The sequence below is a fragment of the Carcharodon carcharias genome, chromosome 20 (assembly GCF_017639515.1).
Source record: "Carcharodon carcharias isolate sCarCar2 chromosome 20, sCarCar2.pri, whole genome shotgun sequence".
Classification (NCBI taxonomy): domain Eukaryota; kingdom Metazoa; phylum Chordata; class Chondrichthyes; order Lamniformes; family Lamnidae; genus Carcharodon; species Carcharodon carcharias.
In genome coordinates, this window is record NC_054486.1 from 46066128 (window position 1) to 46082517 (window position 16390).

The 16390-nt window shown below is 38.4% G+C and overlaps 1 protein-coding gene across 1 annotated transcript in view; it reads right to left on the bottom strand.

The window, feature by feature from the left end:
* The window catches only part of baz1a (bromodomain adjacent to zinc finger domain, 1A), a 101182-nt gene that overhangs the window by 14009 nt on the left and 70783 nt on the right, over positions 1–16390 (bottom strand). Inside the window, exons 21-25 of the mRNA XM_041214530.1 lie at positions 16013–16161; positions 13796–13888; positions 9046–9293; positions 8734–8945; positions 5093–5574 (exon numbers count right to left, since the gene is read on the bottom strand). Of these exons, the coding sequence (XP_041070464.1) occupies positions 5093–5574; positions 8734–8945; positions 9046–9293; positions 13796–13888; positions 16013–16161 (1184 nt within the window). The remainder of the gene's footprint in view (positions 1–5092; positions 5575–8733; positions 8946–9045; positions 9294–13795; positions 13889–16012; positions 16162–16390) is intronic.

Consider the following 16390-nt stretch of genomic DNA (forward strand, 5'->3'; position numbering starts at 1 on the left):
AAATCTAAGAGTAAATCAACAGATAAGACCAGAGGTTACAAAAATAATAAAAGGACAAAACTAAAGGCTCAGTATCTGAATGCATGTAGCATTCATGTAACAGATGACCTGAGAGCACAAATAGGAATAAGTATGTACAGTCTGATAGCCTTTACAGAGACATGGCTACAGAATGACATAGATTAGGACCTGAATACTGAAGTGTACACGGCATTTAGGAAAGGCAGGAAGTTAGGAAAAGGGTGAGGGGGGGTGGTCTGTTAATTAATGATGGTATTAGCGCAATAGAGAGGACTGACCCAAGTTCAGGAACAAGGATGTAGAAGCTAGGTGCTGAGATGGGTAATGATAAAGACAAGGAGTCACTTAGGGGACCTCTACACCACTCCCACATGAGCACCCACATGGTAGGAGGGGATACAAAGGAAGAAATAATGGGAGCTTGTCAGAAAGATATGGTGATAATCATGGAGGATTTTAATCTACACAGACTGAAAAAAATCAGATGGGCAGGGGTAGCCTCGAGAGAATGTTTTCAGGATAGCTTCTTAGAACAACACATTCTGCAGCCACAGAGGAGGCTATATTAGGCCTGGTATTGAACAAGATAGGATTAATCAATGACCTCATAGTGAAGGTGGCCCTAGGTAGCAACGATCATAACATGATTGAATTTTACATTTAGTTTGAGGGAGAGAAGAGTGGGTTCGAGACTAGTATTTTAAACTTAAATAGAGCAATTATGAGGGCATGTAAGCAGAGCTAGCTAAAGTGGACTGGAAAATGAGGTTAAGAAATAGGTCAATACAGTGGCAGATATTTAAAGGGATATTTCAGAATACAATGAATAGATACATTCCAATGAGAAAGAAAAATTCCAAGGGGAGGACCCACCACCCATGGTTAACTAAAAGTTAAAGGCAGTATCAAACTTAAAGAAAAAATATATAACTGCACAAGGATGGGTGACAGGTCAGAAGTTTGGACAAAATATTAAAAAAAAGTAAAGAATGACAAAGATTAATAAAGAGGAAAAAATTAGAGTATGAGAGAAAGCTAGCTAGAAATATAAAAACAGTTAGTTACTACAGTTACAACAGATTTTTTAAAAAGAGAAGTAAACAAGGTGAATGTTGGTCCAAAGAAAGTGAGTCTGGTGAATTAATAACTGAAAATAAGGATGTTCAATACACAGATTTCCAGAAGGCACTTGATAAATGCCACATCAAAGGTTATCGCGGAAAATAAAAGCTCATGGAATAGGGGGTAACATATTGAAATGGATATAGCGGACATATTGACTGGCTAGCTAACAGGAAACAGAGTACGCAAAAATGGGTCTTTTTCCGGTTGGCAAGATGTAACGAGTGTTGTGCCACAGGGGTCACCGTTGGGGCCTCAGCTTTTTACAATTTATATAAATGACTTGCTGATGATACAAAGCAAGTTGTGTAAAGGACATAAGGAGCCTACAAAAGGAATATAGATAGGTTAAGTGAGTGGAAAAAGATCTGGCAAATGGAGTATAGTGTGGAAAAATGTGAAATTGTCCATTTTGGCAGGGAGAATAAAAAAGCTCACTAGCTAAATGGTGAGATTGCACAGCTCTGAGATGCAGAGCGATCTGAGTGTCCTAGTGCATGAATCACAAAAGCCTAGTAGGTGCAGCAAGTAATTAGGAAAGCTAATTTATGAGGAAAGGTTGGATAGGCTAGGCTCGTATCTGCTGGAGTTTAAGGCTAAGAGGAGACTTGATTGAAACATAAGATCTCGAGGGGTCTTGACAGGGTGGATGTGGAAACTTTTTTCCTCTTGTGGGAGAATCCAGAAGTCACTGTTTAAAAATAAGAGGTTGGTCATTTAAGACAGTGATGAGGAGAATTTATTTAGCTCAGGGGATCGAATGCCTTTGGAACTTTCTTCCTCAAAAGGCCGTGGAAGCAGAGCCTTTGAATATTTGAGACAAAGCTAGATAGATTCTTGATAACCAAGGGGGTGAAAGGTCATCAGGGATAGGTGGGAATGTGCAGCTGAGGTTACAATCAGATCAGCCATGATCTTATTGAATGGAAGAGCAGGCTCAAGCGGCCTACTCCTGCTCCTAATTCGTATGTTTGTATGCAAATATCAGGGTGATGGGGTTGCAGGTAGACATGTCCAATAGGCAATGAGACATTTTAATCTCCAAGACTGACAATCTGCAGTGCTGTACAAACCACTGCCTCCTTTCTCCCTGGACTCCCACTTCCCCAATCACTTTGTGGCTTCTTCCTGGCACTGGACAATTTCCTGGGATCTACCACTTGCTCCTTTAATCCCTACCCTATCCAATTCCTTTCCTCAATGCTCAGATATGAATAGTTTCGTTTGCAATAGCATCAATCCCATTTCTTTCAAAATTAGCATCACACCATTAATTCTTAACCCTCTCCAACTATTGTTATATCGCAAGATGCTTGAACATGTCAGAGAAATAGAAATTTACAGTAGCTATTTTTCTTGCCGACATTGAGAGTTTAACTATTTTTCTTTGTCAGATTTTCTTCCTGCCGACAGCACCCCGACTACTCTGATCAAAGGCACCAACAATCACATCCTTTGCAGTAACAATTCTGGTATGCTATCCCTGCCAAGCCCCATATGCAGCATTCCCCAAAGTCAACTACTCCAGCCTCCCTTACTTCCAAGAATCCATTCTAGACAATCTATTTTGATCTCTTAAAGTGCCCCTTGTCATCATGGTCCATGTACAGCCCATTTCTAATTCATGAATTAAGCAAACATGTCCATACGGTTGGTAACAAAAATTAAAATGTTGCAAATTGATTTATGCAGGTTAAATGAAAGGACCTTTATGACCGATGTCATTTAATGTGGACAAGCACAATGTGATGCATTTGAGGTTAGATAACACTTGACACGTTTACATCATGTAGGGGTGCCCTTTAATGGAAATGAATCAGGGTTGGGGAACAACAACTGACTGCTCATTAAAAGCACATAAGGAATGCTGACGTTGCAATAGAGATGTCAATATGGTACAAGGTGCAAAGCTACGACCATGGAGTACAAATAAAGTTCACTATATAAAGTTTTGATAAGTCCACAGTATTTTGGTTTTGGGGCTCTGATGAGTGTGCAGAAAGCAACTTGCAGAATAAACTGAAATGTAGTGTATATGGGATTGCTATATTAAAAGGAACTTCAACAGCAAAGAATACAAGTAATTTGCTAGTCGAGACTCTGGGAAATTACAGGCAGAGTCTCTTGGAACATGAACAATTGTTTGAAAATATCCCAGAGTTTCAACTGAAATGACTGCAAGATTTCCCTTCCTCCCCATTGCCACCCCAAGGTTTACCTGTCTATTGCAGAAGGAAACACTGCTAGGAGCATGGTAGACAGTGTGCAAGTTGCACTGCCAGGTGAATCAGGCTCAATTGATCTAGTGTTCTTTTCTTTCCCTTTTTGTTTAAGTCAGAAATTTCTCCAGTTAAACATTGGGAATATCAGACATGTTGCATACTGAAGACACGTATTGTTCCTAACAAAAAAAAAAATCTACAACTAAACCAATTCCATTCTCTTACTAATCATTCAGAACCAGGCTGTGCAAAATCCTGGCATTTCATCACATCCTCAAACCCCAGAGATGTAATTTAGATCGCATAGTTCCATAGCTGTAATATGATCTGCCTCTGCCCTTACCTCATTTCTGCTGTTGGAGACTGTCCACATTTTTGTCATTTCAATACTACTTCAACACCCTCCTCTCCCAATATACAGAAAACTACACTGCTTACATCGTCTTGCACTAAACCCCATAACCCAACAACCCACAGATCTCCATGAGCTACCTGCCCGCGAGTACATCAAATTCAAAACATCCTCATTCACAAAACCCTCCAGGAATTCCTTTAGCCCTATTCTCCTGCAGTTGCTAGAGATGTATTGATTTTTGCCACCTGTGTATCCCCACCATCAATCTCTAGCCTACTATTCATGCAGGAACTTCAAATGGCATAGTGCCACTTTTTGGAACTCCCTCTAGTTCCATTCCCCTGCTCTTACGACTTTGCTCCCCACCTTTAAAAGCCTCAAAACTATTCTTTTCAATTAAGTTTTTGGCCATTTTTTGCTCTGAAGACTTGGAATTTTTATTTTACATTATAATTTACATAAATATAAGCTGACCATATAGGATGGGAGAGTATGTTACACAATACACCATTTCAATGTACTTGTGATTGATGAGATCAGTCAGATTTTCAATAAGCACCAGTTACTTAAAGTACGTAGTACATAATGAGTTACATTTTTTGCAAGGCAGCACGACAGATAACTCTGCATGTTGAAACCCAATTTTGATAACATTAGTCATTTTCAAAAATCTGATGCAATTTCTTTAAAATCTTGTAAAACTTGCTTGTAAGTTATAGTAAAATTAATATAGTGGTGACAGTCATCTGAATTATCTAATTTGAGTTGACATCTAGGTTATTAATTTTGTGAATTATTCAGCAATATATTTAAAACAATAGGCTATATCATCAGAACTAAATGAGGGTGTGCTTACTCCCACAATTGTTTAAAAAATCATTTGCCATAAAAAAACGCAATTGTTTGACGAATTAGAGGATATGCAGAACAGGTGCCCCTTATGCTATAGGGAGTTTAATACACTTAATCAAAATGTTGGAACATTTTTTGCCTATGAGATCATGCACCAAATGCAACTAAGAATCCATGACCAAGCCCCCACTAATACCATTGGTTAGCAGATTTAGTCTTGATAATTACAATGGTCTGTATTTACTGCCAGCCTCTTGGGAAAATCGGAACTCAATAATGTTGATAGTTTAGTTCCTTTCCAGAATCTATGTTTTGTGATGCTACATGTTGGTGCTCCAACATTATGCATACAAACATTTCACCAAAAAAAAACATATGTTATGAATATTGACAAAGCAAAAATATTCAGAAATTTCTAATCAGCTTTAACAATTCAGTTTAGTAAAATGCATTGCACAGCGTCTCTCAATTACTTTTTCAAGGAGTTACTGCATTACATTCTAACAACACTTTAACCTACCTGCAGATTTCCGTTTTCTGCCTCTTTTGCCTGCTTTGATCACCTGAGTTGGATTCGGTTGTACACGACGTGTATACTTCCTCTTTTTTCTTACGGGTTCATCCTGCAAGAGGCCTAAACCGGAAACGTTAACATTGCGAGAGATTGAAGTGCTGCATTCAGGAGTACTGGTAGCAATCTTCCGATATTTCCGTCGCTGACGGGGGGTGCCCAATTCACTGAAGGATTCAATTGCTTGACAGGATTTAGCACGACGATATGGTCTGGGCAGTGGTTTTATTTCCGTGTTTGATGCAGATTTTGGTTTCCTCCCCAGTCTTCTGCCACGTTTTCTACCAGTTAATTTGGAGATATTTGTCCGATTGCGACGGGTGTATTTTCTTCTACCTGTGCGCTGGGTACCCATTGCTTTTGGAATGCTGGATTTGCCTCTTTTGCCCTTGATTTGTAGTTTCAACCGTGGCCTTCCTCTTCGTGGTTGACTAGTTAAGGAAAGAGAACGCACACCTTCCTCAAAACATTTATACAAGAGGATTCCTTTACTGCACATTTAAAGCAACTTGGGCATCCAAATTTAATTGTTTAGAATATCTATATTCTGGTCGAGATGAAATTCAGTGACAATTAACAGCAATATTAGGTCTACAGATTAGCTTTTAAAATAAAATTCCTCACCATTATAAACTTGGACCAAAACATGAAAAATCAAATCTGATGCCATCACTGAAGAGTCTGTATAAAATACTGTATAAAATCTACAGGAAGTTATTAATTATATGCTATATATCCAAACTGCTGGCATACAAAATGCTTTCAGAGATTTGGCCTCTGCTGCCAATTCATCCCAGCAATATCTTCAATAATTCTAAGACAGTTAGGCAACTGACTTTGAAAAGAACAAACTGTTCTTTGAAAGACCTATTAGTCTAATGTCAGATTCCAGAAGTTCCCCACAACTGTTATTAGAAACCAAGTGGCTGAGCATTTAGACAAATGACCTGGTCAGAGAGCCAGCATGAATTTGTGAACAATAAATCACACGTAGAGGACTTAGTTGAATTTTTGAGGTAACAAACATGGCTGTTATTTGTACGCACTTCCAGTAGACATTTGTCAAGGACCCCACATAAAAACTTAATGAAAATGAAGACCTAATGAAAATGAGTGTGAATGGAATTGGTAATGGATAAGAAAACCTACTGGTTTGGATAAGAAATTGGTTAGGTTGTACAAGACAGTATGAAATATGAGCATGCACAAAAACTGGCGGGACACAACTCATGGGCTGGAATTTTACAACCCCGTCGTGACGGGGACAGGCCGTAAAACGTGGCAAATCATTCTGAACTCCATTAACTTCGGTGGGACCGTAAAATCCTGGTGTAAAATTCTCACCATGGTGTTCCCAGGGATTTGTACTGGAGTGTTACATTTTCACTATTATTTACAATAGACTTGGATGAAGGAATAGAGAGCTGTACATCCAGCTGATGACACTAAGTTAGGTAGCACAGTAAATAGTTTAGACGGGAGCAATTGCAAAGGAACTGATGGAGAGTAGGCAAAACTGGCAGATGGAGATGGAAGAGCGTGAGGTAATTTATTTTGGGCCCAAGATAGGGAGATCAAAGTACTGTCCAAATGGTGAGATGCAATGTATGAACAGAGAAATTTAGGGGTTCAAATACAGAATCACTAAAGGACACGTTATTTAAAAATAACTGAATAGATTGTTGTGCTTTATCTCAAGTGGAGTGTATGTTTATGTTACAGCTGCAGAGCTCGATATGGATTCCATCTGATGTACTGAACTATTTTCTGGACATCACATTTTAGGGAAGATCTATTGGCCTAGATTCACAAGAATTACATCAGGGTTGAAGGATTAAATTCAGAGGACAGGCTGTATAGACTAGGCTTTCTTTTTCTTAGTATAGAAGATCAGGGGGTGATCAGTTATTTAAGGTGATTAAAGAATATGATAGGGTAAAAAGACAAACTATTTCCTTCTGGTGAAAGTCTAGAACAAGGAGGCATAACCTTAAAATTAGAGCTAGGCTGTTCAAGGTCAATGCCAGAAAGCACTTCTTCATACAAAGTATAGTAGGAATCTGGAATAATGCATGTGCAGTATTTTGCTTTTATTTTAGTGGAAATCTGGAACACTAAAAAAGCTGTTGAAGCTAGGTTAATTGAAAATGCCAAATTTGAGATTTGGTAGGTTTTGGGTATTATGGTTATAGAAAAAGTGGGCAAATGGAGTTAAGATACAGTCTAGCCAGGATCTAACCGAATGGCAGAATAGGTTCGAGACTGAATGGTCAACTCCTGTTCCCATGTTCTCAATTACCTTTCAGTATAGTTAGGAATTAACTGAGTAATCCAGTTATTGAATGAACAGAGTTATCTACAGTACAATTAAATTTAATGGAATAGATTTCAACTTGCAGACTGGAGAGCTAAGGATCAGTGCAAACTGATCCAATTTTGGAGCAAGAGCAACTAATTACTTGACAGACATTAACTTGCTAATACAATAGGAAACAAACTGCCGTTTTTCTAGAATGTAAATGCTAATTCTGTTGAAACATTAAACGTTAAATTACAGCATCCCTTAATATGACTAGTCCTTGTCTACAAGACAGAGCTTAACTATCTTAGCAATGGTTTTATTGAAAATATTCAGTGCCATTCGGAATTTGAAACTATTGTTTGAGGCATTCGTACCCCACATTTGCACATACCTTTTTACTCAGGAAGGGACTGATAAAATCAAATTTAATTTGAAGAATTAGTGTTGCAAGTAATATTCCAAATACTTGATGAGTACTCGAATATAGCACTTAGCATATATTGGATAAAATGTGCCATCTAAGAATGCATGCAATATTTCTTGGGTAAAAGTTTAGAGGGATGTGGATTTGAATGAAGATGACAGCTTTGATTTTGATGCACAGGAGAGGCAGCCAAACTAGGAACCAAGTGGTTTTATCATTTTTGTACAACAGGTGTGACAGCATCAAGTGATAACATTTGTTTGAAGAATACGGAATCCTATTTTGGAAAAGCTACATAGCATTGAAAGCAAATTAAGTATTAACAATGAACGCTGCCTATACCACTGCAACCCGAACATACAGTAGACTTAAGACAAAACATAAATCTAGTGTATCATGAAACAAAAATTGTCTACTGCATTCCAGAAGCAATCACAGACCTCCCTCTTTCCCATCCCACCACTGTCACCGTCCCTCACCACCTCCTCCTTCCAATTTGGTCTCCATGCATGTCCATCAACTTTAGATCAGCTTGTTATATATAGCCCTACACAGGGGAACCTACCCTCCCATTAGCTACGCTCAGTTTTTCTATAACAGCTAAGCTGTCAGTTCATTGCTTTTTCAATGAAGCACTTTTCAACAGGAATGCAGATTTTTAAGTTGGAAATGAGCACAGACTGCTTATTGTACTCGCCTCCAAAGGTGGACCACAGTTGTCATTTGGGAAATTATGTTTGATGCTTAGTGTATTCTCTTATCTGGCTGTATTGATGACTTATACCAAAACCCCCAAAAAAAAACAAAAAAAGAAAATTGCTGAAGCCATAGTAAAGTGCCTCAAAACAATTTTACATTTAATACCTTTTTTCCATTTCATTTTCTTCGGTTTCATTTTTCTCCATTGCCTCCTTTTCTTCTTCATTCTCTGCTTCCATAATCTCCTCTTCTAACTCCTCCACTTCAGCTACATCTTCTTCCTCACTGTCCAATGATGGCCTCTGTCTGGCCATTGGACGGCGAAACCGCTGCTTTGGTCTACATTCAGGGCAGAACCAATCATCATCTGGAATGATCTAAGGGAAATTGGTTACATTAAATAACTTGATTTTGAGTGACCAAAATACAATTTTATATTGTATATAAATCTTTAGTTTTAAAAGTATATATACAAACCTTAACCTTTGGTCTCAAGCAGTACGTGTGGTGACCTCTATCACAACCATCGCATAAGAGCATGTTTTCTGCATCACCCTTCTTATGGCAGATCTTACAGCGAGCATTCAGCAAAGACTTGGCCCATACGATGCTGCGATCCAGTGTAGAGAGATGAATGAAAACCTGAGCCAAGCTAGTAGAAGCGACAAGTGACTCTCTCCAGCGATCTAATAGCGTCTTCTGTATTTTACCACCATCACTAGCATCTAAAATACAATTAAAAACAATTATTTGGGCAATTTGTCAGATTTCAAAAACAAGTTTCATTCACAAACTTCACTTTCCACAATTCAACAGTCTTTTAACTCAACCGTTTTTGATATCTTGCAATTGGACTTATCCGATTTCATGTCAGTTTTTAAAACAATATTTGGTAATAGCATATCAATACCAAAGACAGCAATAATAACTATGAGGCAAAAATAGAATCTACTGAACAAAAATGACTCAAGAGCCCGTTTTAAAATCTAGTCAAACAATTTTCCAAAGGAAAAGAACACAATTATCAGATATATATATTCAACACAATTTTCCCCTGCATCAAACATTCCCTCTAAGCTGCTCAGCAATGTGGCAATCTGAAAGTCTATGTGCAGGCTTCGGCCACTATCAATACAGTGCTGCACTGACATGCAAAAAAAAATTAAAGAACTGGCAACATAACCAAACTGCCCTCGTACTTCAAAAAGAATAATGAGCGAGAATATTACCCAACACTCACTCGATTCGGCTTGGGTTCCAATTGTATCCTGTACCTGATGTTTCAAACCATTTTATTTTAACCACTACTTCCATTACATTCCAGGGATTTCTGGCTTTGATGCCTCATCTTTCCTCCTTGTGGAAATATACCTGGTTTGAACCCAAATATCTCTGCTTTGAAAGTCTGCCTTTGCATATTTACTGCTTTCTAGCCAACCTTTGATTTGAGAAGGGATCTTGTTCCAAGTAGACTGGAAACACTGAAATTGGACTTGGGTACTTTCACCATTGATTATTCTTTTTGGTCCTCTCCATAATCATTTTAAAACTAATTATATTATGGTCACTTCTCCAGATAGTCTTCCACTAAAATACATTGCTCTTGGTTTGCCCCCATCAAAATAACTGAATTAAACTGAAATTGAACAGGTTGAGCCTACACCTATTGGAGTTACAAAGAAAGAGGTGATCTTATTGAAACATAAAAGATACTGAGAGAGCTTGATTGGGTAGATACAGGGAGGATGTCTCCTCATGCAGGGGAGACCAAAGGTAAGGGACAGAGTTTAAGAATAAGGGGTCTCCCCTTTAAGACGAGAACTTTTTTTTCTCAAAGGATAGTTAGTCTGTGGAATTCTCTTCCGCAGAAAGCAGTGGTGACCGAGTAATTGAATTTATTCAAGGCAGAGTTAGATAGATTTTTGATAGACAAATGAGTCAAGGTTATGGGGGACAGGCAGGCAAGTGCAGTCGAGACCGCAGTCAGATCAGCCATGATCTTACTGAACAGTAGAGCAGGCTCAAAAGGTCAAATGGTCTACTCCTGCTCCTAAGTCCTATGTTCCTATGAAGTTCCTATTACTGATGCATTATTTACATCTATCTGAAAATTTTGTAGACTTGTTCCTCAAACTCCTCAATACAGTCTAAGTAAAAAGCCACCAATATCACACTTCCTTTTCTTTTCCTTAAGTTTAATCAAATAGATTCCATCTTAAGCCTTCAAATGCTCTCTCTAAAACTGTATTATACTTCATCAATATGGCCATTCTGCACTTGCATTTTTTTTGCCCGAATACATTAACTCAGTAATGTTTGGCTCCAATTTTTGCTGATTTTTAAAGGTAGGTCTCTGTTTTAGCCACTGCATCATCATCTCCATGTAGCTCAGTATTTTAATAATCCATGCATTAGCACATTTCCAATACAATGTTAGTAAGCTTTGGTTTTTTTTCTTTAATACCTGCTCTTTGAACACTATTCTTTGTCCTGCTGCTGTTTGTCTTAGTTTTCAATCCTTATCACTCTTCGCTGCTGCTTTCCCCCTACCAAATTAGTTTAACTCTCCTCTATGGTACCCGTTACCCTTCTTGTGAGGGCAATGGCCCGAACTCTGTTCATATATAACTCATTCAACTTGCACAGTTCCTACCTACCCCAGGAATCTGAAATTCTCCCTCACAACACTTCTCCACCTATCTGTACTACCTTCCTGTTTCTGTACTCACTAACACGGGGCACCCCCTGGGAGCAAGCCAGAACTGAGGTCTGGTTCCTTATTCATTTTCCTAACCTGTCTGCTTATAGGACCTCAGTCCCTTTCCCACACAAGTCATTGGTTCCAACATAGTTCATGGCATCGGGCGGTTCCTCTTCCCCTCACAAAATGTCCTGCGCCCATTTTCTGATAGCCCTTACGCGATGACACTGCTATAATCATGGGTGACTTTAATCTTCACATCAATTAGACAATAAGTTCATATATTGTATTCAGGACAGTTTCTTAGAACACCATGTTCTGGAGCTTAACAGGGACCAGGCTATTTTGGGCCTGGTATTGTGCAATAAGAAAGGGTTAATTAAAGACCCTATTGTAAAGGCAAGAGTGATCATAATATGGTAGAATTGCACAATTTGAGAATGAGAAATGTAGGTCTGAAACTAGAGTCTTAAATGTAAATTAAGGCAATTACAAGGGTGTGAAGACAGTTGGCTAATGTTGACTGGGTAAATGCAGCGCCAGGCACTTAAGGAGATATTTCATAATCCTTAACCATATATTACATTGAGGAAGAAAGACTCAAGATGGATGCATTATCCATGGCTAACTAAGGAAGTTAAAGGTGGTATCAAATTGAAAAAGATGTATAATGCTGCAAAGATTAGCGGCAGGCCAAAAGATTGGGAACATTTTAGAAGCCAGCAATGAAAAATAAAGAGCGAGAAATTGGAGTATGAGAAAATTTGGAGTATGATAAAAAGACAGTATAATCTTCTACGAGTATATAAAAAGGAAACGCATAGTTAAAGTGAGCACTGGTCCTTTATTGAAGATGACTGGGGGGGGAGGAGAATCTAGAACTAGGGGGCAGTTTCAAAATAAGGGGTCTCCCATTTAAGATGGATATGAGAAGGCATTTCTTCTCTGATGGTTGCTAGTGTTTGGGACGCTCTTCCCAGTGAGCAGTGGAGGCACGGTCATGGAATATATATCCAAGGCTGGGCCGGACAGATTTTTGATTGTCAAGGGCTGTGGGGAGCAGACAGGAAAGCAGAGTTAAGGCCACAATCAGATCAGCCATAGTCTTATCGAATGGCAGAACAGGTTTGAGGGACTGAATGGCCTATTCCTACTCCTATTTTTGGACCAGGGAGACAAACCACTCAGGGCTTCAGTCTGCAGCTGCAGAAACACCTGTTCATCACCCTGCAAATAAAATCCCCTATAAACGCATTCCTACATTTTCTTAATCCCCCACTGTACAGCCACGTCTCCCAAACGGTATGGATTCGCTTCTGACAGCCCCAAGGTGTCCTCGATCTCACTGGTAATAATTTAATACCAGTTTGAGAGAGACATGCAACTGGCCTTGTCTTCCTAGTGGTCGCTGACTCCATCTCCTCCTGAACTCTGCAGGTAAGAGGTGACCACCTCCTGAAATGTGATATCCAGAAAACTCCCAGCTTCTCATGTGCATTGCAGTGACCCCTGCTACCTCCTAGCTCAGCAACTGAGCTTGAGCATTCGGTAGCACTTCCTGCAAATATGCTTTCTAGGACACGTTAAGTGCTTGGGAGATCCCACATAGCAAAGGATATGCGTGCAATGAGCCTCAGCTACCCTGCCACGTTAGGTGTAGTTACTTCAAATTATTTAGTTTAGTTTTAAGGTGACTGAATTGTTCAACTAACACGAAAGCACTAATCAATTAACTAAATACTTACCTGTGACTTACACCCATTTAGAAAGGTCTGGTGACAAAATGCTTATATTTTTGTTCAGCTTTGAAAAGAGTGTTGCATAACAATAAAGTTAACTAAACAAAATGGAACCCCACACAATGCACAAGCTCACAATTAAAATAGAAGACAGCCATCCCATGTCAGAACTTGGTAGGTTCTTAATGTTCAAAAAGCTAGGACCTCCACGTATTACCAACCACAAAAATAGTATGCCAACAAAACAATGCTAACTAACAGTTGTCACTGCAAATTACAAAGGGACTTTTTAGCAATGCATTAACTAGAGGATTATTGCACTTGTTACTAAGACATTGTTATAAGCAGGGTCCAATGCATTATATTTAACATGAAAAAGATGTAAACTGTACCCCATCCAGAGTAAATGACTGCCAAAGATTTGGTAATTACCATACATCACTGTCTAAGGATGATCTACAAAATGCTATTCACTTTCATGAATCAGTACATCTGAAACCCAAGACTGTTACATTACCAACTCCAGCTGCACACCCAAAAAGTGACATTCTCTCATTTTTTGCCTCCCTCATTGAGCGTGCATCATTTGGTACCATTAAGGTACCTAATACAGGCTAAAGGAGTCTATTTCATTTTGATTTGCAAGCAGGCAAATATTTTGAAGTCTTTTACTAAACAGTTCTTAATATAGTTCTAACTCTCCACCAACAAGCTCAAACCAAACATTTATACTTGATCATATTTGGCATTCTTGGCAAGTGACTCAAGACACTTAATAAATATCCACCATCTTTTTCACTGAATTGATCGTCATCTTTCCTTTTCTTATCATCTTTCTTCTTTTTGTCTTTTTGTTCCTTTTTTACATCATCCGAGTCTCCTGTTTGAAGTGAAAGGATTTCTAATTAATAATTTTCAAATGTTAAAGTTTTAAATACATTAAGACACTGAAATGCTGAGCTGAACAAACTGCAGCAATAGAGCCTGATGACTGAATGCTTTAGTAAGCTGAGCGTAGTGTAGTGTAGATCTTTACTTGCCAAAATGCAGCTGAGCATTTCGGACAAAATATGCACCATTTGTCAATAAATAATCGTAAATCTTGATTTTCCATTATTAAGGGGAAGTAGAAGATGGTCAGTTTTAAATAATCTCAAGAATGCATTAAAGTCATTGGCTTTGCACCTGGGTCATTGCATCAAAACTTTGCAGGTACGTTTGGGCTTGGGGCAGGGGAAGCTAAATGTTAAGAGTAGTTTCTGCTAATTGAATGTGATTTTTTTTCTGCATAATGCCACACGTTTCATTGAGTCCCCGTTTTCTGAAAACAAACTTTTTTCTGGCGAGCAATTAGAGGTGCTACCTCGCTCAATTGTTTACATTGCACATATGAGAGTGAGTTAGAAGGTTATTTAATCAGTGGAGGCATTGCAGCCAAATTTGTCGCCAATTACACCAAGCATCTCGATCTTGAAAGGTCCATGAGCAATGCCTTGAAACTACAGCTACAGCTAGTAGGGCATTGATGCACTTATTAGGGCAACTGTCAAGACAATGTATGCCACTTTATTTGTTACAGACCTTGGTAAGGCCTCAGTTACAATACTGTGTCCAGTTTTGGTTTCCTCATATGGTGGATGATAGGGGTCTTATAAAGGATGCAGAGGGCAGCCACGAAATTAATTTTCAACTTAAAGCATCCCGATTAAGGTAATCTAAAAGAGCTGGGACTGTACAATCTAGAGGAGCATGGACTTTGAGATGGTCTGATTAAGCTTCTCAGAAATAGGTAAAGTAACAAATTGTATTTGAGTTAACAGTTTCTTGCAATTAAATCAGTGGGAACGCACAATTTTAAGCTGTGCAAAGCCAGATCTCGGCTAGACATCAGGTGGTTTCTGTCTTAGAGAATAGTGGATCTCTAGAACAAGTTGCCAACTCTGTTGGCCTTCTCTCGCTTCTAGAACAGTTAGGCAACACTCATGTTCAGAATGCCTACAGGACAACAAAAATCATAGGAACACACAAATATGAACCATCATATTCAGGAGGAAAGGAAGGGGTAAAAACACAATTTTAAATGTTTAAAACAGAGTAGGAATAAAGACTTCAGTTCTAAAATCAGGAGCAAAGACGTGGTGGAAGACTGCATAGCAATATTAAACTTTTATATCTTTCTGATGCAAAAAAATTCTTGATTTTGGGCAAGTTTCCAAAATTTCATTGGATTTTTTAATGCAACAACTCGTACGTTCAAAGTTCCAACATGTTAATTTGGACTAAAAAAAAATGCTACAGTTCTGCATAGTACCGCTTGGGCACTATAACTTAAGCATCCTTTATAGTGATGGTTTTAGATCACCACCCACTGGAAAATGATCAGCTACAATCAATACTTCAGGCAAAGCAAGCATAAAAAGTTTCAAAAACAGAGCTTTAAAAAAAGATCAGAGGCAAAAAACAGAAATGCTTGAACTGGAAACACTGCCCCTTCAAAAAGTTCACTTTTTCAGCAATTATCTAAACTAGTAGCAGTGAATATGCATAGCATTTTAGTTACCTACAACATTAGTTTCACGCCAAACTTGATTTTTATCCCTGTGGGAGAACCAGTTGAAACATTAACCATACATGAGTTTATTTAGTCATTTTCTAAAAGTAAACTTTAAGCCACTAGCTTCCAAACTGGTGTGCCTGCTCCTGTATTTCAACATTTTCCTTGTGAACTCCTGCAAATGCCAAAAAACTTTGGGGTTCCCAACCTATCTTTCAAAAGACAGTATGTAAAGGAATACAATGTTAACCTTCGAGAACATGTTTTATTAATATACAGCCATATAAAAAAATTAAGTACAAAAATCACTCAGATGATGCCTTGGGAATCCCATGAAATTCTCCTGTTAACTCCTTATAATATGGGATTCCATTTTTAAAATCAGTGACTTAAGCAAATTAGAGATTGAGTTACAAATTACTCATTGAATTTTAAAACAAAAATACCAACCCAAAGGAGGCTTCAGAAATTTGCGCTCAATTCCCTGTTCCAACTGAAGCAAAGCAATAGCCAGATAACGCACCACAGAGTTTACATGTTGTGGAGTACTAGTACTAGTAGATACAGAACTTTTTGTTTCGGTCTTGAGTTCCAAAGGTCTGAATCATAAACCAAAGACAATATTTGTCAGTGTCACACTGCCACAAGCGATCTCATGAGTATCATGTCAGTTTAGTAATATATTGCAATGTTATAGCTTGACATTTTTGCAGTAATCATTAAATCCTTGGTATGCATCCACAATTTATGTAAACTTGATTGGCACATAAATAATTTTTTGTAATAAAGTTTAGTCAGTTTAAGATGAATGCATTAGAAACTGAAACA